This window comes from Mobula hypostoma, chromosome 1, assembly GCF_963921235.1.
Source record: "Mobula hypostoma chromosome 1, sMobHyp1.1, whole genome shotgun sequence".
In the NCBI taxonomy this organism is placed as follows: Eukaryota; Metazoa; Chordata; class Chondrichthyes; order Myliobatiformes; family Myliobatidae; genus Mobula; species Mobula hypostoma.
The window spans coordinates 246746544-246772864 of NC_086097.1; the positions used below are offsets into that span (position 1 = coordinate 246746544).

Below are 26321 nucleotides of genomic sequence, written 5' to 3' on the forward strand. Positions count from 1 at the left end.
ATGGGAAAGATTGAAGGGAAGAAAGCAAGAGGAAGACAAAGACAAATGATGATGGAGACAGCAGCCAGAGAATTGGAAATGAATACCAATGAATTGATCCACTTGACCCGAACAGGAGCGTGTGGGCCATGGCAATCAAAGCTCAAACTGGGCATGGCACCTGATGATGATGATGATGTACAGACATGGTGGAGCAAAGCAATCGGAAATGCGTAGGAGGAAATGCGATGCTACCAAGTGGACCAATCACAGTTGTTGCGGTCTGCATCGCCACGATGCGTGAGTTACATTTTTGGGGAGGTGCACGTCACCCTACGGCGTAGGGTACGGCGAGGGGTACACGATACCTACAGCATACATTCGACGCACGAGTATAAATCAGCCTTTAGGAGAATCAAATGATGCAAACCAAATAACAAACAATGAAATGGAAAGTACTACCGAAGATCAAGGCAACAAGAACAACAAGTTCAAGTCATTGAGTCATGGAGTACAACAGAGCAGAAACTACCCATCTAGTTCATGCTGAACTGTTAATTTGCGTAGCCCTATCAATGGCACTTTAACTAGAGCCCTACCATCCATGTATCGATCTAAACTTCTCTTAAATTTTGCAATCATACCTGCATCTACCACTCCTGCTGTGTAATGTGGAAGCAGGTTCGCGGGTTTGGGGAGTAAGACAGCAGATGTTAATTATGAATAAGCATATTAATCACTTACTTACAAGCAGTAAAAGATTTGACCAACATTTAAGTTCCCCCAAGCTGCACAAGCTACAAAACTAAATATTCAGCAGATACTTAGCTAAGAGTGCACGCAGAGCATACCTTGCCAATGGCTCATCGGCACTGGTCGCGACGTGGGGACAAAGCAAACAGAAGCCAAGCCTCCCACATGTGCCATTCTTATACCCCTTGAGGTGCCCAGAACCAGAAATCCATGCCGTAGCACACACACCAACAAATGGTAAAGAGCGGCCACAACTTTTAAACTGGCCAATCAACCAGTGACATAGAGGAAGCGGGCTTCAACCAGCAAATAAACCAACCGCCCACTCGACATGCTGGCAGCTCATTCCACACTGACACCATCCTCTGAGTGAAGTTGTTCCCTGTCAGGTTCCCCATAAATATTTTACTTTTCATCCTTAAGCCATGACCTCCAGTTCTAGACTCACCCAATCTCCTGTAAATTTTCTCAGTTCTCTTTCAATCTTATTGATATCTTTCCTGTAGGCAGAACCAGAAATTGGTGCCACAGCAAGCACACCAATAGAAAAGAGTGGCCACAACTTTTAAACCGGCCAATCAACGAGTGACATGGAGGAAGCTGGCTTCAACTAGCAAATAAACTGCACACAATGCTCCAAATCTTGCCTCAACAACTTCAACATCAAATCCCAACTCCTGTACTCAATAGTCTTTTTTACGAAGGACAATGTGCCAAAGCTCTCTTTATGACCCTATGCACCAGTGATGCCATTTCAAGGAATTATGGGTCGGTATTCCCAGATCACTCTGTTCGACCACACTCCACAGTGTTCTACCAGTAACCGCGTAAGTCCTACCCTGGTTTGTCCTCCCAAAGTACAACACATTGCATTTGTCTGCATTAGATTCCATCTGCCATTTTTCACCCCATTTTTCCAGCTGATCCAGATCTCGCTGCAAGCTTCGTCAGTCCTCGCAGTCCACTATGCCCACAATCTTGGTGTCACCTGAAAATATCCTGATCCAGTTTGCAACACTATCATCCAAATCATTAATACAGATGACAAATAACAATAGACCCAGCACCGATCCCTGTGACACACCACTAGTCACATACCTTTACTCAGAGAGGCAACTCTTTGGCTTCTACAACTAAACTAATTTTGAATCCAATTTACCCCTTCATCTTATATGCCAGGCAACTGAACCTTCTGAAACAGCCTCCCATGCAGGATCTTGTCAAAGGCCTTGCTGAAGTCTATGCAGACAACATTCACATAGACCATAAAACATAGGAGCAGAATTAGGCCAATCAGACCATCGAGTCTGCATCGCCATTCCAACATGACTGATTCTTTATCCCTCTTCCTGTAACCTCTGATGCCCTGACTAGTCAAGAAACTATCAAACTCAGCTTTAAATATACTCAATGACTTGGTCTCCATAGCAGTCTGTGGCAATGAATTCCACAGTTTCATCACCAACTGGATAAAAAAAATTCCTCCTCACCTCTGTACTAAAGGGATATCCTTCTATTCTGACAACTAACATCACATTTGCCTTTCTCACCACTGACTCAATCAGCAACCTTTAGGGAATCCTGCACGAGGACTCCCAAGTCTCCCTGATTTTTGAATTTTCTCCCCATTTAGAAATAGTCTACGCCTTTATCCCCTCTAGCAAATTGCATGACCATACTCTTCCCGACACAATACTCCATCGGCCATTTCTTTTCCCGTTCTCTTCATCTGTTTAAGTCCTTCTATAAATTCCCTGCTTCCTCAACACTACCTGCCCCCACCTATCTTCATATCGTCGACAAACTTGGCCACAAACTAATCAGTTCCATCATCCAAATCATTGACCTATAATGTAAAAAGGAACGGTCCTAACATGAACCCCTGCAGAACACCACTACCAACCAGAAAAGACTTATTTTATTCCCACTCTTTGTCTCCTGCCTATCAGCCAATCTTCCATCAATGCTAGTATCTTTCCTGTCATACCATCTGGTCTTATCTTGTTAAGAAGCCTCATGTGTGGCACCTTGTCAAAGGCCTTCTTAAAATCCAAGTAAACAACATCCACTGTCTCTCCTTTGTCTATCCTGCCTGTTATTTCCTCAAAGAATTCCAACAGATTTGTCAGTCACAATTTCCCTCTCCAGAAAACCATGCTGACTTTGCCCTATTTTATCATGTGTTTCCAAGTACCCTGAAATTTCATGATCAATTATAGACTCCAACATCTTCCCAACCACTGAAATCAGGCTAACTGGTACATAATATCACTTCTCTGCCTCCATCCTTTCTTTAAGAGCGGAGTGACATTTCCAATGACTAACGCTTCCACAATGTTTTCACCTACCTCTTTCAGAACCCTGGGATGTAGTCCATCTGGGCCAGGTGACTTATCTACCTTCAGGCCTTTCAGCTTCCCAAGCACCTTCTCCTTAGTAATAGCAACAAAGCAGTAACCTGATATGAATTTCTGACTTACTGCTAGTTTCTTCCACTGACATTTTTACCTGCCATTTTTTTGTCCCTCATAACTACCTCTCCAGTATCATTTTCCAGCAGTCCAATATTCACTTTCACCTCTTTTACTCTCCATATATCTAAAAAACCTTTTTGTATCCCATTTAATATCATTGGCTTCATATTCTTAAATTCTGAAGTAGTGAAAAGGGTTTTCATTTTTGGGCATGAACAACACAACCTCGATGGTAGGGAAGACACAACAGCAGCTATATACCTGAGGTGCTTAAGACCTAATTTGCCCCAAAAATTGCTGGACAACTTTTATTGATGTGCAATAGAGAGCATATTACCATGCAGAATGACCGTGTGGTACTCTAGCTGCAGTAAGACAGATCACAAAGCACTCCAGCAGGTGATTGGGATGGTTCAGCTCATTATTGGGAATCAACTGCTGGACCTGGAGACAATCTGCAATTCTCGATGCCTATGGCACACTTGTAACATCACTGAAGACACATCCAATCCCAGACACTATCTGTTCAATCGCCTGCCATCTGGTAGGAGATACAGAAACTTCTTAGCCAAGACAGTAAGACTAAAGAAACAGCTTCTTCACGAGGGCTGTTGTGCAGCTGAATAACGCTACACCCCAGCTTGTCAATGGTCTTTGAGTGTTATAGACTATCAAAATCACTTGTTGCATGCACATATGTTTTTTTTTAAATTAAGCCACACCATAGAACAGGTTCCTAAGGTTGTCATAGCCGAGGGTGGTAGTGGGGATAAGCTCCCACTACCTATTAAGTGCTCCAAATGACGAGCACCTCTAACAGCCTCCGACAACCAAGTCCAACTCTTGGCCTTCTCAGCCCAGTTCTGCATCCTATCGATGTCGCACTGTAACCACTGGCAACCCTCCAGACTATCCACAACACCCCCAACTTTTGTGTCATCAGCAAACATACTAACTCACCCTTCTACTTCTTCATCCAGGTCATTTATAAAAATCACAAAGAGGAGGGGTACCAGAACAGATCCCTACAGAAGACCACTGGTCACCAGCCTTCATGCAGAATACAAACCACCTGCAACCACCCTTTGCCTTCTGTGGGCAGACCAGTTCTGAATTCACAAAGCAAGGTCTCCTTGGATTTCATTCCTCATTACTTTCTGAACGAGCCTCGCATGGGGAACCTTATCAAATGCCTTACTGAAATCCATATACACTACATTTATCAATGTGTTTTATTACATCGCGCGCATTGTAAATATCTGTTTTGCACGGACTGGAGTAGCACTGCAATCTCATTGTCTTGAGCAATGAGAATAAAGTTCTATTCTGTTCTATCTTTTATCTTTTTATAGCTTTTTTAGTTGCCTTCTGTTAGCTTTTAAAAGCTTCTCAATTCTCTGACTTCCCACTAGTTTTTGCTATATACCCTGTCTTTCACTTCCCTTAAAAGCTACGGTTGCCTAATCCTTCCTTTAGAATACTCCTCCTTTGGGATGTATCTACCCCGCACCTTCAGAACTGTTCCCAGAAACTCCAGCCATTGCAGCTCTGCCGTCATCCCTGCTAGTGTCCCTTTCCAATCAACTTTGGCTAGTTTCTCTCTCATGCCTATGTAATTCCCCTTAGTCCAATACTTCTAGCTTCTCCCTCTGAAACTGCCGAGTGAGTTCTATATCACTCGCTCCTAATGGTTCCTTTACCTTAAGCTCCCTAATCAAATCTGTTTCATTACACAACACACAATCCATTATTAGCTTTTCCCAAGTGGGCTCAAACACAAGCTGCTCTAAAAATACATCTCATAGGCATTCTACAAATTCCCTCTCTTGGGATCCAGCACCAATCTGATTTTCCTAAGCTACCTGCATATTGAAATCCCTCATGATAAATGAAAATGCAACATAATTTTGAAATGAAAGCTTCAGAATCTGAAAGTAATGGAAATGCCCTTCACCAAATGAGAAACTAAGGCAAAGATTGATCTGTCCTACATAAAATACTAAAAATGTAACTTCGAACTTTCACCACATTCCTGGCCAACAGACTTGTCAAGATCAACAATATCGCAAATAAAATGGTTGTTCAGTGGAAAGCACTCTGACTGGTTGCATCAGAGTCTAGCATAAAGTCTCCAATGCACAAGATTGTAGACTCAGCCAGCTCCATCACAGCTCCCCACCATCAATGTTAGCTTCAACAGTCAATGCCTCGAGAAGGCAGCATTGATCATTAAGGACCCGCACCATCTGGGACATGTCCTCTTCTCATTCCTTACAGAAAGGAAGAACAGGAGCCTGAAGACCCACACACAGTGATTCAGAAGCAGCTTCCTCCCCTCTGCCATCAGATTTCTCAATGGTCCATAAACCCGTGCACACTACATTATTGTTACAGCAGCATCTATCATCAAAGCCCCCCACCCCCACCGCCCCCCCCCCGCCCCGGCAACCAACCAGGCCATGCTCTGTTCTCACTGCTGCCATCAGGAAGGAGGTACAACAGCCTGGTCCCATAGCACCAGGTTCAGGAACAAATATCACCCTTCTACCATCAAGTTCCTGAACCACATCGATAACTTCACTCACCTCGACTTGCAGAGGGATTTACTCGAGAATGATCCCAGGTTAGATAGAGGAGCGGTTGATGGCTCTGGGCCTGTACTCACTGGAGTTTAAAATAATGAGGGGGAATCTCATTGCAAACAATCAAATATTAAAAGACCAAGATAGAATGGACATGGAGAGGACGTTTCCTGTAGCGGGGGAGTCTAAGATCAAAGGGCACAGCCTCAGAATACAAGGATATCCTTTTATACTTTATTATCGCCAAACAATTGATACTAGAACGTACAATCATCACAGCGATATTTGATTCTGCGCTTCCCACTCCCTGGAGTACAAATATTAAATATTTAAAATATTTAAAAATAGTAAAAATTAGTATGTATTAAACATTTAAATTATAAATCATAAATAGAAAATAGAAAAACATAAAGCAAGGTAGTGCAAAAAAACCGAGAGGCAGGTCTGGATATTTGGAGGGTACGGCCAGATCCGGGTCAGGATCCGTTCAGCAGTCTTATCACAGAGATGAGGAATTTCTTTAGCCAGCCGGCAGTGAATCTGTGGAATTCATTGCCACAGACAGCTGTGGAGGCTAAGTGATTGAGCATATTTAAAGCAAAGGCTGATAGGTTCTTGATTAGTAAGAGTGTCAAAGTCACGGGGAGAAGGCAAGAGAATGGGGTTGACAGGGATAATAAATCAGCCATGATGGAATGGCAAAGCAGACTTGATGGGCCAAATGGCCTCATTTTGCTCCCATGTCTTATGATCTTAAGAGTGATTATCCTTCAAAAGATATTCAAATGGTTACTAGGTACTTTCGGAAGTCCTGTTAGCTATGTGACTGTGAATACTTTACAAACAAATGTTTCCCAGGAGAGTTAGTTGATTAGCAGACATTATTAGCCTTTTCCACCAAACAAACTTAGCAAAACAACTTATTGACAAATCCCCTTTACATGTGATGATAAATTTTAATAAACCATGAGGTTTGGCACATCAGTCTAAAAGTCTTAACCAAAGAATAATCTCATTTATGCTGAGCTAAAGGGAGCAAAATCATTTCAGAGAGCAGCATAGCAAGTTGCGTACATGCAGCACTGATAAGAACCAATAAAAACCGATGCACTCAGGTACGTACATATTTACAGCGGAAAGGATTTTACACTATTTAACAGCTCTGCATTAATCCTAGAGATATTTCTTTAAAAACAAAATTAAGATGGCACACACACAAAATGCTGGAGGAACTCATCAGGTCTGACAGCATCTATGGAAAGGAATAAATTGTCGAAGTTTTGAGCCGAGACCCTTCATCAGTCCGCTCCACCTGCCAGTCTTGATGAAGGGTCTCAGCCTGAAAGGTCGACTCTTTATTCCTCTGCATCAGAGTAGTGAATGTGAGCAAGAGAATTGCGTCTAACGAAAACTAAAAAGATACAGTGGATTCCAGATCATCTGTTTATCTGTTCATCAAGGCAGTCGCTTATCTGGGACAACTCTTAAAGATGGGGTATGGACGGTTATGGTCTTGGTGGCCTTGAATGGGAGTAGGCAGTTTAAATAGTTTAGTCATGGAATAGATGGGCCAAAGGGCCTGTTTCTGTGCTGTACTTTTCTGTAACAAAAACTAATTGAGAAAATTGCCAGGATTCCCTTCATTTATTTGGAATGCTATACTGATTAATTGGGGCAGGAACAGTTTTTAACTCGTGTCAGTCGCGTGTGCTTTGAGCTCAAAAAGCAGTAATTTTTGTCCCTAATAATTGGCAGGAAACAAGCAGTAAGAGGACTGTTTTGCTCTCTTCAGTTTCAAGCATTCAGGCTTGGAGATGCCAAAAACAACCAGGAGTGAAAACGAAATCATTTCACTACTTCAAAGAACCACAAAGAATTTGCAGGTATCGACAATTACCTTGAACATTTCAATGAATAAGCAAGATTTGGAGGATTCAATCGTCAAAAGCATTGTATGAAGGCAGTCCAATATCTGTACTAGCTGTCAGCACTGATTTTGTTCATTTACAGTCAATCAAAAGAACACGGCAGCGTACACTGAATTAATTCCTCTGTCGTTTACTATTAGGAACAAATATACAGCTTTATAGTACTGTATTTGTATTGGTAGTATTACAATGTGTTCTGTAATACTTGTTCCTCGGTTAAACAACCGTTTATCTCTTTTATACTTTTTCAACTATTTCCATGAAACTTCAGCTGATTGGGGCAGCTACCTAATTGGGCCAAAATGTACTGGTCTCGGTATGTCCCAATTAACCAGAATCCACTGTGTGTAGCATGAACACAATTGAATATTGTAAGGTGGCAAAAGGTCAGAGCTGATTAAATAGGTCACAGGACATGGTGTATTTCTGCAGAGGGGTGATGTAATTAATTGCATGAGGACTAAACAACACACAGTGGCCACATTACTAGGTACACCTGCACACCTGCTCACTAATGCAAATATCTAATCAGCCAATCACATGGCAGCAACTCAATGCATAAAAGCATGCAGACATCATTAAGGGGTTGAGTTGTTATTCAGACCAAACATCAGAATGGAGAAGATATGTGATCTAAGTGACTTTGACCATGGATGGGGTGGGTTGAGCATCTCAGAAATTGCCGATGTCCTGGGATTGTCACGCACAAGGTCGTGGACCTCTACCATTAAGCGAGGGGGCCATGGACCCAAGGTTGCAAACCCCTGATCTAGAGTTTACATGGTGCAAGATCAAAAAAATCCTGTGAGTGGCAGTTCTGTGGTTGAAAATGCCTTGTTAATGAGTGGTCAGAGGAGAATGCCAAACTGATTCAAGCTGACAGGAAGGCGACAGTAACTGAAACACAAACACGAGGAATTCTGCAGATGCTGGAAATTCAAGCAACACACATCAAAGTTGCTGGTGAACGCAGCAGGCCAGGCAGCATCTCTAGGAAGAGGTACAGTCAACGTTTCGGGCTGAGACTCTTCATCAGGACTAACTGAAAGAAGAGCTAGTAAGAGATTTGAAAGTGGGAGGGGGAGGGGGAGGGGGAGGGGGAGGGGGAGGGGGAGGGGAGGGGGAGATCCAAAATGATAGGAGAAGACAGGAGGGGGAGAGATGGAGCCAAGAGCTGGACAGGTGATTGGCAAAAGGGATATGAGAAGATCATGGGATAGGAGGCCCAGGGAGAAAGAAAAAGGAGAGGAGGGAAAAACCCAGAGGATGGGCAAGGGGTATAGTGGGAGGGGCAGAGGGAGAAAAAGGTTCCTCCACCATCAACTCTGCTCTCAAACGCATCTCCCCCATTTCACGCACATCTGCTCTCACTCCATCCTCCCACCACCCCACTAGGAATAGGGTTCCCCTTGTCCTCACCTACCACCCCACCAGCCTCCGGGTCCAACATATTATTATCCGTAACTTCCGCCACCTCCAACGGGATCCCACCACTAAGCACAGCTTTCCGCAGGGATCGCTCCCTACGCGACTCCCTTGTCCATTCTTCCCCCCCATCCCTCCCCACTGATCTCCCTCCTGGCACTTATCCTTGTAAGCGGAACAAGTGCTACACATGCCCTTACACTTCCTCCCTTACCACCATTCAGGGCCCCAGACAGTCCTTCAAGGTGAGGCGACACTTCACCTGTGAGTCGGCTGGGGTGATGTACTGCGTCCGGCGCTCCCAATGTGGCCTTCTATATATTGGCGAGACCCGACGCAAACTGGGAGATCGTTTCGCTGAACACCTACGCTCTATCCGCCAGAGAAAGCAGGATCTCCCAGTGGCCACACATTTTAGTTCCACGTCCCATTCCCATTCTGATATGTCTATCCACGGCCTCCTCTACTGTAAAGATGAAGCCACACTCAGGTTGGAGGAACAACACCTTATATTCTGTCTGGGTAGCCTCCAACCTGATGGCATGAACATTGACTTCTCAAACTTCTGCTAATGCCCCACCTCCCCCTCGTACCCCATCCGTTATATATTTGTATACACACATTCTTTCCCTCTCTCTCCTTTTTCTCCCTCTGTCCCCCTCACTATACCCCTTGCCCATCCTCTGGGTTTCCCCCCTCCCCTTTTCTTTCTCCCTAGGCCTCCTGTCCCATGATCCTCTCATATCCCTTTTGCCAATCAACTGTCCAGCTCTTGGCTCCATCCCTCCCCCTCCTGTCTTCTCTTATCATTTTGGATCTCCCCCTCCCACTTTCAAATCTCTTACTAACTCTTCCTTCAGTTAATCCTGACGAAGGGTCTCAGCCTGAAACGTCAACTGTACCTCTTCCTAGAGATGCTGCCTGGCCTGCTGCGTTCACCAGCAACTTTGATGTGAGTAACTGAAACAACTACGTGTTACAACAGTAGAGCATCTACTAACAGCAGAAGAGCATCACTGAACACACAAGTCGAACCTTGAAGTGTATGGGCTACACCAATGGTCCCCAACCACCAGGCCGCAGACCGGTACCGAGCTGCAAAGCATGTGCTACCGGGCCGCGAGGAAACAATATGATTTGGCAATATGAAACGATATGAGTCAGCGTACCTTTCCTCATTCCCTGTTGAACTTGAAATAACCTACCAAATCATGCCAAATAACACATAAAACCTAAAATAACACTAACATATAGTAAAAGCAGGAATGATATGACAAATACACAGCCTATATAAAGTAGAAATAACGTATGTACAGTGTAGTTTCACTTAACAGAATCGGGAAGATTGAGCCAAAACTGATTTGTAGAAAATAAATCAGCACGTACACGCATGCGCACACAGGTGCCCGCACAAGGCTTCATGGTCATGGTAGTCTTTCTCGGGGCAAACACAAGTGTCCCGTATTTGACTGCTACTTTTGTCCCTTATTCGGGAGTGAGAAAGTTGGCAACCCTACCTGAAGAACCACCCCCTCCCCAACCACCCTGGTTGACTGGTCCACAAGAATATTGTCGATATGAAACCAGCCCGCGGTGCAAAAAAGGTTGGGACCCCTGGGCTACACCAGCAGAAGACCATGAACATACACTCAGTGGCCACTATATTAGGTACAGAGGTACAGAATAAAGTGGCCACTGAATATATATTTCTTATGATTTATACTGTATTGCACTATGCTACTGCCGCAAAACAAGAAACTTCATGACGTATGTCAGTGATAATAAACCTGATTTGATTCACAAGACACAGTATATTTCTGCAGAGGATGGAAACTACACCACGAATACAGGAAGTTTTGGAATTCTAGAGTTTTGCATGATTACATTTGGAGCTCAAAGGTCATTTATGCCTAACGTCACTTCAAGAAAATTTAACCAAGTGGCTCAGTGGTTCCTCAGTGATAAAGTAAAGGGCACCATGAAGGGCAAAGAACATGTTTTGTTTGGCGGTGAAAAGGGGAAGAAAAAAGCAAGATCTTCCACGTTTCCATGCTAATGATGCATTCCACCGATTCCCAATAGGCAACTCATTATACGTGCAACAATCAGATTTTCAGGAGCGAGGAACAAAGTTAGAAAGTGGGATTTTTGTAAAATGCCAGCATAAGTAAAAAAAAGTGGAAAACAAATACAGATTAATTTGTTACTCGGAACATGAGGCAAAGATAAAGATTAGCTTTGTTTGTCACATGTACACTGAAACGCACAGTGAAATGTGTCGTTAGCATCAAATCAAATCAGCAAGGATTACGCTGGGTCATGCTTCCAGCACCAACATAGCATGCCCATAACTACTAACCCTAACCCGTGTGTCTTTGGAATGTGGGAGGAAACCAGCGGCTTCTTTACAGACAGCAGCAGGAATCAAACCCCCAATCAGTGATCGCTTGTGCTATAAAACGTTACACTAATTGCTACAGTACCGTACAGCTGTGCAAGGGAATTGTGGAAGGGGAGGCTTTGGAGTTTTGGGTTATTGTGGGTAGTTCCAGGACAGGCAAGATCTGACCAAGACTGCCAGTTTGTCCTTGTCAGGACATCCTGTAAAATAGCTGGGGAAATTAGCAGCGCACACAAGTTAAAGATGAATGAGCAAAGATTCACATACTAAACACTGAAGGAACTCAGCAGGTCAGGCAGTATTTATGGAAATGAATAAACGTCAACGTTTCGGGCTGAGACCGCTCATCAGGACGGGGAAGGAAGGGGGAAGAAGACAGAATAAAGAGGTGGGAGGAGGGGAAGGATAGCTAGAAGGTGATAGGTGAAACCATGTGGGTACAAAACATAAAGGGCTGTTGAGCAATGCACATCTGCAGGAGTTCACACACAAAATGCTGGAGGAACTCAGCAGGCCAGGCAGCAATATAAAGGAGGCTGCATCATGAACACCCGACACAATAAGCAGCCCCAGCAGATTACAAACAAGAGAAAAATCTGCAGATGCTGCAACACACACAAAATGCTGGAGGAACTCAGCAGGCCAGGTAGCATCTACGGAAATGAGTACAATCAATGTTTCAGGCTGAAACGTCGACTGTACTTTATCCATAGATACTGCCCCTACTGAGTTCCTCCAGCATTTTGTGTGTGAGCTCCAGCAGATTTGCAGGTGAAGTGTTGCCTCACCTGAAAGGAATGTTGAGACCCTGAATGGAGGTGAGGGAGGAGATGAATGGACAGGCATAGCACTTCACAAAGATTAATGAGAGTGGTGGATAGGATCAGATTATGGTCTGACTAATCAAGAACCTATCATCCTGTTTCAAATATACCCAAAGATGAGATCTCAGCCATCTGCGGCAGTGAATTCCAGATTCACCACCCTCTGGCTAAAGAAACTCCTTACTTCTGTTCTCAAGGGATGTCCTTCTATTCTGAGGCTGTGTCCTCTGGTCCTAGACTTCCCCACTATAGAAGACATCCTCGCCACGTCTATTCTATCTAAGCATTTCAATATTTGACAGGTTTCAATGAGATCCCCCCCCACCACACCCCCCATTCATTCTTCGAAACTCCAGTGAATACAGGCCCAGCACTATCAAATGCTCCTCATACATTAACCCTTTCATTCCCTGGATCGTTTTCAGAAACATCCTCTGGACCCCGTTAACATTTCATTCAAAAGCCAGCATTTTCATCTATATATCTCAGAACTGCAGAAGGTCAAAGTGCAAAGTAAAATTTGTTATCGGAGTACATACAAGTCACCACGTACAACCCTGAGATTCTTTTTCCTGCGGGCATACTTAGCAGATCTATAGAATAGTACTGTAAACTGTAACATCAAGACCCATTAACGGTAAACAAACTGCAAATGCAGATATAACTAGCAATAGATAATGAGCATGAAATAACAACACAACAGGTCCTTAAAAGAGCCTGATGGTATGGGATAGTAACTGTTCTTGAACCTGGTGGTGTGAGTCCTGAGGCTCCTGTACCTGACGACAGCAGCGAGAAAAAAGCATGGCCTGAGTGTAAGGATCTTTGATGATGGGTGCTGCTTTTCTTTGGCAAGGTTTCATGTAGATGTGCTCAGTAGTTAAGTGGATTTTACCCATGACTTACTGGGCCGAATCCACTACCTGGTGAAGGATTTTCCACTCAAGGGCATTGGTGTTCCCACACCAGGCCGTAATGCAGCCAATTAGCACACTTTCTACCACACATCTATAGAAGTTCGCCAAGATTTTCAATTACATGATACTTGGATGAGCATGTCTTATGAAGATAGGTTGAGTGAGTTACAGCCTTTCTCTTTGGAGCCATGGAGGATGAGAGATGACTTGATTGAGGAGTTCAAGACAGTAAGAGGCATAGATAGAGTGGACAGCCAGAGACTTTTTCCCAGGGCAGAAATGGCTAATGTAAGGGGTCATAAATTTAAGAAAAGCTTTTGGGAGGGGGATGTCAGAGCTAAGTTTTTTTTTACAGAGTGATGGGTTTATGGAATGCCCTGCCATGGGTAGTAGCAGAGGCAGACAAATTAGGGATATATAAGAAACTCTTAAATGGTGGAAAAAAGAGGACTATGTGAGAGGGAAGGGTTGGATTGATCTTAAGAGTGCCTTAAAAGGTCAGCACGTCACAGCCCTACACTGTGCTGTTCTGTTCTATATTCCATATACTGGTGCTTGAAGGCACAATTCTATTATTCAATTATGATCACTTACATTGGAGGCACAATTTCTGGAACCTGGAGCAAAATAAAATGCCCTTTCATCAGTACAAATTAAGGATCTCGACTCAAAACATCAATTGTCCATCGACAGGTGCTCCCTGACCCACTGAGTTACTCCAGCAGCTCATTTTTGTATAGTTTACAAAGCTGCTTTGCAATCTCCAAAATACTTTCAACTCCAATGAACAACCTCTTATAGTTACTGCTCTTCTTCGAACAGTAAGAAGGTAATGGTATATATCATATCTCATCAAAAAGGCAGCACCTACTTCAGTACTTCAGTACTGCAATGCAGGTTTCATCATTTAAGTGGGTTTGAATCTCCAACACGAATACTACCAACACAGATCAAAGCCAAGGGGGAACCTCTTCACTCACGAGAGTGATGTGAGTGTGGGAGGAAACCAGAGCACCCAGAGAACGTACAGGGAAAACTTACAGGCAGCGATGGGAATTGAACGCCGAACTCCAGATTGCCCCAGAGGTGTAATAGCATTGCGCTAACCACTACTTGAACATGGCACCAAGATGGGTAGCATGACTAGATGGGCTGAAGGGCCTGGTTCTGTGCTGTGGTGCTCTATGACTCTGATACTAACAGAATTACAGTTAGGAATGTTGATAGCCAATAAATTTCAAAAAGAAAATTATTGCATCCATCAATGCGATTTGCAATCCTCTGTTCCAGACAGTGAACTGGCTTTAACCCTCAATAGTTTATGATTTATAAATATGTTTATACTGAGTCTATAATCAGCGATGTGTCTGACTGATTCAAGCATGTCTTGGACTTCAGGATGTGGTCTCACAGAATGCCAGAATCCAAGCAGAGAACTACCGATAGGTCAAGCGGTCACATCAAAGTCTGGTGCACTGCGTCACTAGATGCTAGATGGGCTATCTTCATTCCTTCATTGTCTCTTTTCTTTCTCACTTTCCCCCTGTATGGATATTGGTGACAGGGCAAAGGGAAAATACTAAAAATGTTCGAACTTGATTACCTAAGAAATGAAAAAAAAATTGCAGAGAACTGAAATTTTTAAAAAAACATTGGACATGTTCACAACACACACAAAATGCTGGAGGAACTCAGCAGGCCAAGTAGCATCCATGGAAAAGAGTACAGTTGACGTTTCGGCCCATAGATGCTGCCTGGCCTGCTGAGTTTCTCCAACATTTAGTGCGTGTTGCTTGGATTTCCAGCATCTGCAGATTTTCTCGTTTGTGATTGAATACGTTCAGGTCAGGCAGCATCTAGAATATTGAATATTACAGCACAGCACGCTCGGCCCATGATGTTGTGCTGACCTGTTAATCTAATCCAAAATCAATCTAATCCTTCCCTCCAGAACAGCCAGCCATGTGCCTCTCTGAGAGCTTAAATGCCCTTAATGAATCTACTATACCTGTAACACCCCTGGCAGTGCGTTCCACACAACCACCACTCTGTGTTAGCCAGCTGCTGGTATAGCAACATCAGCACTGGACTTCGAGCCATGTGCTGTCGGGTTCAAATCCAGCAAATCACACTGATGAATGAAATAATGATCTTTTCTTTTTGAAATTAATTGGCTGACAACATTCCTAAGTGTAATTCTGTTAGTATCAGAGTCTTAGAGCACTACAGCACAGACACAAACCCTTTGGCCCATCTAGTCACGCTACCCATCTCAGTACCAGGGTAGAGTAGCAGTTAGCACAATGCTATTTCACCACTGGGGCAGTCTATAGAGAGGAACAGGTGGACGTTATTTACTTGGATTTCCAGAAGGCGTTTGAAAAGGTGCCACATGAAACACTTATCCATAAGATAAGGATGCATAGAGTTGGGGTGATGTATTAGCACGGATAGAGGATTGGTTAACCAATAGAAAGCAGAGAGTGAGGATACATGGGTGTTACTCTGATTGGGAATCAGTGGTGAGTGGTGTGCTGCAGGGGTCGCTGCTAGACCCACAACTATTCACAATATACATTAACGATCTGGAAGAGGGGACCGAGTGTAGTGTATCTAAGCTTGCTGATGACACGAAATTGAGTGGAAAAGCAAATTGTGCAGAAGATACGGAGAGTCTGCAGAGAGATGTAGATAGGTTAAGTGAGTGGGCAAGGGTCTGGCAGATCGAGTACAATGTTGATAAATGTGAAGTCATCCACTTTGAAAGGAAAAATGGAAGAGCAGATTATTATTTAAATGGTAAAAGATTGCAGCATGCTGCTGTGCAGAGGGACTTGGAAGTGCTTGTGCATGAATCACAAAAGGTTGGTTTGCAGGTGCAGCAGGCTGTCAAGAAGGCAAATGGGATGTTGGCCTTCATTGCTAGAAGGATTGAATTTAAGAGCAATGGGGTTTATGTTGCAACTGTACAGAGTACTGTTGAAGCCACATATGGAATACTGCATGTAATTCTGGTCTCCTTACTTGAGGAAGGATGGACTGGCGTTGGAGGCAGCGCAGAGGAGGTTCACCAGACTGGTTCCAGAGGTGAGGGGGTTAGACTATGAGGAGAGATTGAGTCGCCTCGGACTGTACTCACTGGAATCCAGAAGAATGAGAGGAGATCTTATAGAAACATATAAAATTATAAAAGGGATAGATAAGATAGAGGCAGGAAAGTTGTTCCCACTGGTAGGTGAGACTAGAACCAGGGGATATAGCCTCAAGATTCAGGGGAGTAGATTTAGGACAGAGATGAGGAGGAACTGCTTTTCCCATAGAGTGGTGAATCTGTGGAATTCTCTGCCCAATGAAGCAGTGGAGGCTACCTCAGTAAATATATTTGAGACAAAGTTGGATAGAATTTTGCATGGTAGGGGAATTAAGTGTTATGGGGAAAAGGCAGGTAGGTGGAGATGAGTCCATGGTCAGATCAGCCATGATCTTATTGAATGGCAGAGCAGGCTTGACGGGACAGATGGCCGACTCCTGCCCCTATTTCTTATGTTCAGCCAGCTCCTTACACACTTTCCATCCATGTTGGGTTAAGCATCAAGCTAGCAACTCAGCTTTGTAAAAAAAACAGACAAAAGTGCTAAAGAAATGGCAAGGATGCCACCCGATGCACCACAAGGCACGGAAAGGAATAACAACAACCGCTCTGTATAAAAAAACCTACTTGATATCCTACAAAGTTTAAATTTTTTAAGATTAAAAAGATTTGCGGAACTGGAGCCAAATTTGTAAAGAATGCTTAATCACAGGGTATAGGTCTAAATTAGTAACTTTAGCTAATTGTATAGTAGATAGAGTTAACGTGTCAAGCTAGAGGTAATGTATCAGAACTCTGCTGATTTTGACAAAGCATCGCTGACCTGAAAGATTTGCTCTGTTTCTCTTTCCATGGATGCTACCTAGCCTGTTGAGTGTTTCCAACAATTTTTGTTTCAACTTTATTTATTTATAGATACAGCGCAGAACAAAGCCTTGTGGCCCTTTGAGCCACACTGCCCAGCAACCCTACCCTAACACTATCCGAATCACAGGACTGTTTACAATGACCAATTCACCTACCAACCTGTACATCTTTTGACTGTGGGAGGAAACCCATACAGTCACGGTAAGAATGTACAAACTTCCTTACAGAGGACTCTGGAATTAGAATTGAAGTCCGACACCCTGAGCTGTAACAGCGTCATGCTAATCAATGATCTAACAAAGTTGCCTTTACTGCACAGCCGAGATCGAAGTTTACCAACAATAATTCATGTTTGCAGGCTGCTGGATTTCTTAAATGCGCTAAAGCCTATGAAAAAAATCATGCTCTATCTCCAGCAAAAAAAATCACTGAACACTTTTTCCTGTTACCCTCAAAATGCCTCCTTTCACCATTTGGTACTTGAGAGTCTGCGGACTCCCAATCTCTCTATGCTCTGCCATGTCACCTCCACAACCTCTCAACACATCACCAGCACCAGCCTACCTACCATTAAGGGCATATATACAGGAAGGTGCTACAAAATGCCAGCAATTCCATGAAGGATCCTACCCGCCCTGCTCATGGCCTGTCTGTCCCATTCCCATCAGGGAGGAGGCTGCACGGCATCCATACCAGGACCACCAGACTCAAAAGCAGTTATTTTCTCCAGGCAGTAAGGCTGATCAACACACTTGCTGAAAGTCACCTTATGTACAGACCCTCCTGCGACTGGCGTCACTTTATGGACATACAGTCTATGTATATAACCAATCATTTGTATTTATATTTATTTTGGTTTTTATTATTGTGTTCTTCATTTTATTGAGGGTTTTTGTGCTGCATCGGATCCGGAGTAACAATTATTTTATTCTCTTGTATTCTGGAAATCACATTAAACAATTTTGAATCAGTACTGCTAAGTAAACAGACTCTCACATCAGACAGCTTTCTCCAGCATTTTTGTGGATCCACACCACAAACCCTGAAAACTGAAATAGCCAGACGACTGAAATCACTTGGAACTGCTTCAGAAAGGTCTGACTGGGCAGGATCCAAATTCCTGGAGCTTTGCTGGGTGAGGAATTATTCTGAAGAATGAGAAATAGGTGTAAGGGGTTTCTTCTTTCATGTTATTTGCTAAGGCTAATCAAATGGCTTCTCTGTAGTGTTATAATAAAATGGCTTCTCTGTAATGTTAACTGCTGAGGTAAGGGGTTCTCTGTAGCAGCATGTTTGGGTTATAATCAGTGATAACGGGACTTGTATTCATTTGCAAACCAATTGGGATAGATGTTATTCTTTCTTGTGTGTGTGAAAGCTGTTGTTTGCGTGGGATTTGGGGAGAACGTGCCACAGGGATGAAGAGAGAAGACGCATACGAAGAGATGCTGTGAGCTGGCTAGCGGAGCCGACCGCGAGCGGGGGCTCGGGACCCGTGGAGTTCGGAGGAAATCGTATGGTGGACCGAGGATACTGCGTGAGCTCCAACAAGTTACTTGTGCTCGAACTGTCTAATTATTATTCTTGGCGCCTTTTTATTTTATATTTTGCTTCTCTACTAATCCCATAGGTCAAGTAAGAGTTATAAAATCTTATTTATTTAACCACATCCTGTGCACGGCTTGTCATTACAGGGTACTGATTTGAAACAGGGGACACATCGCACAGCATTCACCCAAACAAGAGTTCTAAGGTTTGGCCGGGCAGGGGGTTATCACCCCGAGATCATGCCACTAGGCAAAGCGAGTGTTACATAGGGAAAGTAACACACACGAAATACTGGTGAACTCAAGCAGGCCAGGCACCATCTATGGAAAACAGTACGGTTGACATTTCGGACCGAGACCCTTCAGCAGGACTGGAGAAAAAGATGAGGAGTAGAGTAAAAGGTGGGGGGGGGGGTGGAGAAACACAAGGCTGATGAGACCACACCCAAGTTGGAAGAACAACACCTTATATTTCGTCTGGTTAGCCTCCAACCTGATGGCATGAAACCGGGAGGGGGGAGGGGTGAAGAAAAGAGCTGGGAAGTTAATTGGTGAAAGAGATACTGGGCTAAAGAAGGGGGGATCTGATAGAAGTCAGAAAGAAAAAGCAGGGGAGGCGCACCAAAGGGAGGTAATGGGCAGGCAAACAGATAAGGTGAGAAGGGGAAAAGGGGATGGAAAACAGTGAAGGGGGGGAACGGGGGGCATTAACGGAAGTTCAAGAAATCGATGTTCATGCCATCAGCTTGGAGGCTAACCAGACGAAATATGAGGTGTTGTTCTTCCAACCAGAGTGTGGCCTCATCGCGAGAGTAGAGGAGGCCATGGATAGACATATCGGAATGGAAATGGGAAGTGGAATTAAAATGGGTGGCCACTGGGACATACCGCTTGTTCTGGCGGACGAAGCGTAGGTGCTCGGCAAAGTGGTCTCCCAATCTACGTCAGGTCTCACCAGGAGCACCAAGAAGCAGGATCTCCCAGTGGCCACCCATTTTAATTCCACTTCACATTCCAATATGTCTATCCATGGCCTCCGCTACTGTCACGATGAGGCCACACTCAGGTAAGAGGAACAACACCTTATATTCCATCTAGGTAGGCTCCAACCTGATGGCATATACATTGACCTCAAACTTCCGGTAATGTCCCTCCCCCCCCTTCACCATTCCCCATCCCCTATTCCCTCTCTCACCTTATCTCCTTGCCTGCCCATCGCCTCCCTCTGGTGTTCCTTCCCGACTTTCTTCCTTCCATGACCTTCTACCTCTTATTAGATTCCCTCTTCTCCAGTCCTGTACTTCTTTCACCAATCAACTTCCCAGCTCTCTACAGCACCCCTCCTCCTCCCTGTTTCACCTATCACCTTGTGCTTCTCCCTCCCCTCCCCACATTATAAATCCACTTATCTCTTTTTCTCCAGTCTTGCTAAAGAGTCTCGGCCTGAAATGTCGACTGTACCCTTTTCCTAGATGCTGCCTGATCTGCTGAGCTACATAGAAAACATACAGCACAATACTGGCCCTACAGCCCACAAAGCTGTGCCAAACATGTCCCTACCTTAGAACGACCCAGGCTTTACCCATAGCATTCGATTTTTCTAAGCTCCATGTACCCATCCAGGAGTCTTTTAAAAGACCCTATCATTTCCACCTCCACCACCGGCAGCTCATTCCACACACTCCCTACTCTCTACATGAAAAACTTACCCCTGACATCTCCTCTGTACCTACTTCCAAGCACCTTAAAACGAGGCCCTCTTGTGCTAGCTACTTCAGCTCTGGGGAAAAGCCTCTGACTATCCACACAATCAATGCCTCTCATTATCTTGTACACCTCTCATCCTCCATCACTCCAAGGAGAAGAGGCCAAGTTCACTCAACCTATTCTCGTAAGGCATGCTCCCCAATCCAGGCAACATCCTTGTAAATCTCCTCTGCACTCTTTCTATGGTTTCCACGTCCTTCCTGTAGTGAGGCAACCAGAACTGAGCACAGTACTCCAAGTGGGGTCTGACCAGGGTCCTATATAGCTGCAACATTACCCCTTGGCTCTTAAACTCAGTGTCCCACTTGGTGGCGCAATAATATCAGCACCACGCTCCAGACCAAAGGTTCCCAAGTTCGAATCCAAGTCCGGTTGAGCGTTGAGCTAGCAACTCGGCCTCGTTAAAACAAGAATAGCTTGCTACAGAAGCACTGTCAAAAGACGGTGCCCCGATAACTCCACTGCCGAGTTAAGGGCTATAAATAAATAAAATCTTAAACTTAATCCCACGATTGATGAAGGCCAATACACTGTATGCCTTCTTAACCACACAGTCAACCTGCGTAGCAGCTTTGAGTGTCCTATAGACTCGGACCCCAAGATTCCTCTGATCCTCCACACTGCCAAGAGTCTTACCATTAATGCTATATTCTGCCATCATATTTGACCTACCAAAATGAACCACCTCACACTTATCTGGATTGAACTCCATCTGCCACTTCTCAGCCCAGTTTTGCATCCTATCAATGTCCCGTTGTAACCTCTGACAGCCCTCCACACTATCCACAACACCCCCAACCTTTGTGTCATCAGCAAATTCACCAACCCATCCCTCCACTTCCTCATCCAGGTCATTTATAAAAATCACAAAGAGTAGGGGTCCCAGAACAGATCCCTGAGACACACCACTGGTCACTGGCCTCCATGCAGAATATAACCTGTCTCTGCCTTCTGTGGGCAAGCCAGTTCTGGATCCACAAAGCAATGTCCTCTTGGATCCCGTGCCTCCTTACTTTCTCAATAAGCCTTGCATGGGGTACCTTATCAAATGCCTTGCTCAAATCCATCTACGGCTCTACCTTCATCAATGTGTTTAGTCACATCCTCAAAAAATTCAATCAGTCTCGTAAGGCACAACCTGCCTTTGACAAAGCTATGCTGACTATTCCTAATCATATTATGCCTCTCAGGATCTTCTCCATCAATTTACCAACTACTGATGTCAGACTCACTGGCCTATAATTTCCTGGGCTATCCCTACTCCCTTTCTTGAATAGAGGAACAATATCCACAACCCTCCAATCCTCCAGAACCTCTCCCATCCTCATTGATGATGCAAAGATCATTGCCAGAGGCTCAGCAATCTCCTCCCTCGCTTCCCACAGTAGTCTGGGGTACATCCCATCCAGTCCTGGTGACTTACCCAACTTGATGCTTTCCAAAAACTCCAGTACATCCTCTTTCTTAATATCCACATGCTCAAGCTTTTCAGTCCACTGCAAGTCATCCCTACAATCGCCAAGATCCTTTTCCGTCGTGAATACTGAAGTATTCATTAAGTACCTGCGCTATTTCCTCCGGTTCCATACACTTTTCCATTGTCACACTTGATTGGTCCTATTCTCTCACGTCTTATCCTCTTGCTCTTCACATATTTATGAAATGCCTTGGGGTTTTCCTTAATCCTGTCCGCCAAGGCCTTCTCATGGCCCCTTCTGGCTCTCCTAATCTCATTCTTAAGCTCCTTCCTGCTTGCCTTACAACCTTCTCAATTCATATCATTACCTAGTTTTTTTTTTAACCTTCTGTAAACTCTTCTTCTTGACTAGATTTACAACAGCCATTGTGCACCGTGGATCTTGTACCCTACCATGCTTTCCATGTCTCATTGGAACATACCTACTTAGAAGCCCACACAAATATCCCCTGAACATTTGCCACATTTCTTCGGTACATTTGCCTGCGAACATCTGTTTCCAATTTATGTTTCCAAGTTCCTGCCTGATAGCCTCATAGTTCCCCTTACTCCAATTAAACATTTCCCTAACTTGTCTGTTCCTACCCCTATCCAATGCTATAGTAAAGGAGATTAAATTGTGATCATTATCTCCAAAATGCTGTCCTACTGAGAGATCTGACACCTGACCCAGTTCATTTCCCAATACCAGATCAAGTACAGCCTCTCCTCTTGTAGGCTTATCTACATATTGTGTCAAGAAACCTTCCTGAACGCACCTAACAAACTCAACCCCATCTAAACCCCTCACTCTAGGGAGATGCCAATCAATATTTGGGAAATTAAAATCTCCCACCACAACAACCCTGTTATTATTACTCCTTTCCAGAATCTGTTCCTCCTGCATTTTGTGTGCGTTCCTTAGATTTCCAACACCTCAGATTTCCTCATCAGAAATAGGGAAAGGTTCGCTTAGCAAGCCATTGCAGAGCATTTTGCCCACAGACTCCACACAATAAGGTGCAGTCAACTTCCACTGAAGATGCATTGAAATTTTCAAGCTCCACTCTGCACCCCCAGCCAGATGTTCTGTTGTAGAGAACAAATTCTACCCTCCTGAGTCAAAGGTGCTGCTAGACCAGGACAATATCCCAAGCACCATCAATCTACAGGCCATGGACTCAGGGACCTGGGCTATATTATTTCTTGTGACTATGTTTTTCTGTAATTGTAACTCTATGTGCTGTTGGTACTGTGTTTTGCATCTTGGCCCCAGAGGAATCTGTTTCGTTTGGCTGTATTCATGCATGGTTGAACTCAGCACATGGAAACTCCTACGCTGGATTAATAGGAACTTTCTCCTAAGCAGCAAACTTGTCGTACAGCAGCAGAGCATCCAGAACTGCCTGTCTCACCGTGGGAGTGGGTGAGGTGGGAGCTGGAGGATCTGAGGGAGGAGGTGTAGTGGGATGAGGAGAGTTGAGGGAGGTTCGGGGAGTTTGAGAGTTGAGGGAGGCTGACTGAGGTTGTTAAGGATGATCGGAGTGGTTGAGCGGACTCCCCGGGACACGGGCCTTCCGCTGCCCGGCCCTACCTGCGCTCAGCCGCCGCCAGACCCAACGCCAGCCCGCTCCTGCTCCCGCCGCCGCCCGCCTCCGCAGCATCTCCTCGCCGGAAATGGCCGCCGTCCGCCGGTGGCGATCTCACCACAAACCGGAAAGGTGCACCGCGGAAACAGGACCGACCCGGTGGCGGGTGAGTGTGGGGAGCTCGCTGGCGGAGGCAGGGTGAGGGGTGACCGCGGGGGATGACGGCGTGCGCGCGGCCGCGGGGAGGGATGAGGGCGAGCGCGCAGGGTGGGATAGGGACGGGCGCGCGGCCGCGGGGTGAGATGGGGACGAGCGCGCGGCCGCGGGATGGGATAGGGACGAACGCGCGGCCCTGGGGTGGGATGAGGGCGAGCGCGCGGCCACGGGAGGAGTTGGGGACGAGCGCGCGGCCGCGGGGTGAGATGGGGACGAGCGCGCGGCCGCGGGATGGGATAGGGACGAACGCGCGGCCCCGGGGTTGGATGAGGGCGAGCGCGCGAACGCGGGAGGAGTTGGGGACGAGCGCGCGGCCGCGGGAGGAAATGGGGACGAGCGCGCGGCCGCGGGAGGAGATGGGGACGAGCGCGCGGCCGCGGGAGGAGATGAGGGCGTGCGCGCGGCTGGTGGCGGGACCATGCAGAGCGGACGACTCGATGAGGCGGCGTCCAGTGTGGGATGTCGCAGAGCTTCTGGGTGAGAGGGGGGAGGAAAGAGTCAAGGTTGTTTAATGTCACTTCCAGTCCACAAGTGCAAAGGAGAATGAAATAATTTTTAATCTGGATCCAATGCAGCACAAAAAAACGCAATAGCATGAAGAAGCCCTGGAGAAGGATCGCAGCCCAAAACATCCACTGTTTGTTCATTTCCATAGACGCTGCCTGACCTGCTGAGTTCTTCTGGCATTTTGTGTGTGTTGCTTTGGATGTCCAACATCTGCAGCCTTTCTTGTGTCCATAAAATAAAGAACTTAACAAAAATAACAAAAAAAAGCACACAGTAACCTACAGATTGGGTGGCAAAATGGAGATACATCTTTACCAAAGGAGGTGTAAGGTGATCCTTCTCTCCACTGGCCTGCAGGTCACCCATGGGCAAGGTATAGCACCTGCTCAGCCTTCAACACGATCAGGGTCATGTGAAACCATAGGAGCAGGTGTTGGATGGTCGTATGAGCAGCTGGTGCATATCACAAGTCCTGGTTATGTGACCACTGACACCAGGCAGACAATCTCTGAAGACTATTGAAGAATATCTCTGAAGAATACCTGTCTTGTAAAGATACTGCCCAGAAGAAAGTAATGGCAAACCACTTCTGGAGAAAAAATTGCCAGGAACAATCATGATCATGGGAAGACTGTTACTACCCACAATGTACGAAAGTGGAAAATTGCAAATGTCACTCCACTCTTCAAGAAGGGAGAGAAGCAGATGAAAGTTGGTTTGACCTCAGTGGTTGGGAAGATGTTAGACCATAAGACAAAGGAGCAGAATTAGGTGATTTGGCCCATTGAGAAAAGGAAGGTGGAGGGGCACCAGGCAGAAGTGATAGGCAGGTGAGGAGAAAAGGTAAGGGGGCAGAAAGGGAAACTGAAGAAGGGGGGGGCGGGGGGAATTACCAGAAGTTGGAGAAATTGATGTTTATGCCATCAGGTTGGAGACTATTTTGATGAAATATAAGGTGTTACTCCTCCAACCTAAGAATGACCACATCATGGCAAAAGAGGAGGCCATGTACCGACGTGTTGGAATGGGAATGGGGTTTGACTTAATATAGTTGGCCACCAAGAAATCCTGCTTTTTGTAAATGGAGTAAAGGTACTCAACAAAGCAGTCCCCCAGTCTATGTTGGATTTCACCAACGTAGAGAAGGCTGCTTCGGGATCACCGGACACCATGGATGGCCCCAGAAGATTTGCAGGTGAAGTGTTGCCTCAGGTGAGGAGGAGTGAATGGGCAGGCGTTGCACTTCTTTAGAAGAATGAGGAGAGACCTTATAGAAACATTTCGAATGTTGAAAGGCATGGACAGAGTGGACGTGGCAAAGTTGTTTCCCATGATGGGGGAGTCTAGTACAAGAGGGAATGACTTAAGGATTGAAGGGCGCCCATTCAGAACAGAAATGCGAAGAAATTTTTTTAGTCAGAGGTTGGTGAATCTATGGAATTTGTTGCCACAGGCGGCAGTGGAAGTCAACTCATTGGTGTATTTAAGGCAGAGATTGATAGGTATCTGAGTAGCCAGGGCATCAAAGGTTATGGTGAGAAGGCGAGGGAGTGGGACTAAATGGGAGAATGGATCAGCTCATGATAAAATGGCGGAGCAGACTCGATGGGCTGAATGGCCAACTTCTGCTCCTTTGTCTTATGGTCTTTTGCATGCAGGGATAAATAGATTAGTGGGGAGGGATGGACAGACAAAGGAATCACGGAAGGAGCGATCCCTACAGAAAGTGGAGAGTTGGGATGGGGGAAGTAAGGTAAAGGTATGTTTCGGTGTTGGATCCCACTGAAGATGGTGGGATTTCCAAAGGATGGTGTGTTTAATGCAGACACTCATGGAGTGGTAGATGAGAACGTGAGGGACTGTTAAGGTCTCAGAAAGATGGGGTGATTGGGGAATGGAAGAGATAACCCCGGTTGTGACATCCACTTTACCATGGGACCGAGAGAGTGGAACAGCCCCAGTACAATGGCTTTTTCACTTTACTGTTACTGTCGGATA

The 26321-nt window shown here is 45.2% G+C and overlaps 1 protein-coding gene across 4 annotated transcripts in view; it reads right to left on the bottom strand.

Moving 5' to 3' along the window:
• The window catches only part of sugct (succinyl-CoA:glutarate-CoA transferase), a 563356-nt gene extending 539519 nt beyond the window's left edge, over positions 1 to 23837 (bottom strand). For 3 of the 4 annotated variants that reach the window (XR_010020283.1, XM_063066726.1, XM_063066693.1), the window contains exon 1: positions 23606 to 23836. Coding sequence is in view for 3 of the 4 variants with exons in the window: in XM_063066726.1 (XP_062922796.1) it covers positions 23606 to 23675 (70 nt within the window). In the remaining variant the exon portion in view is untranslated. Of the gene's footprint in view, positions 1 to 23605 lie in introns of all 4 variants that reach the window. The other variant, XM_063066707.1, reaches the window with a different exon arrangement.
• Between the last annotated feature and the right edge of the window lie 2484 nt (positions 23838 to 26321).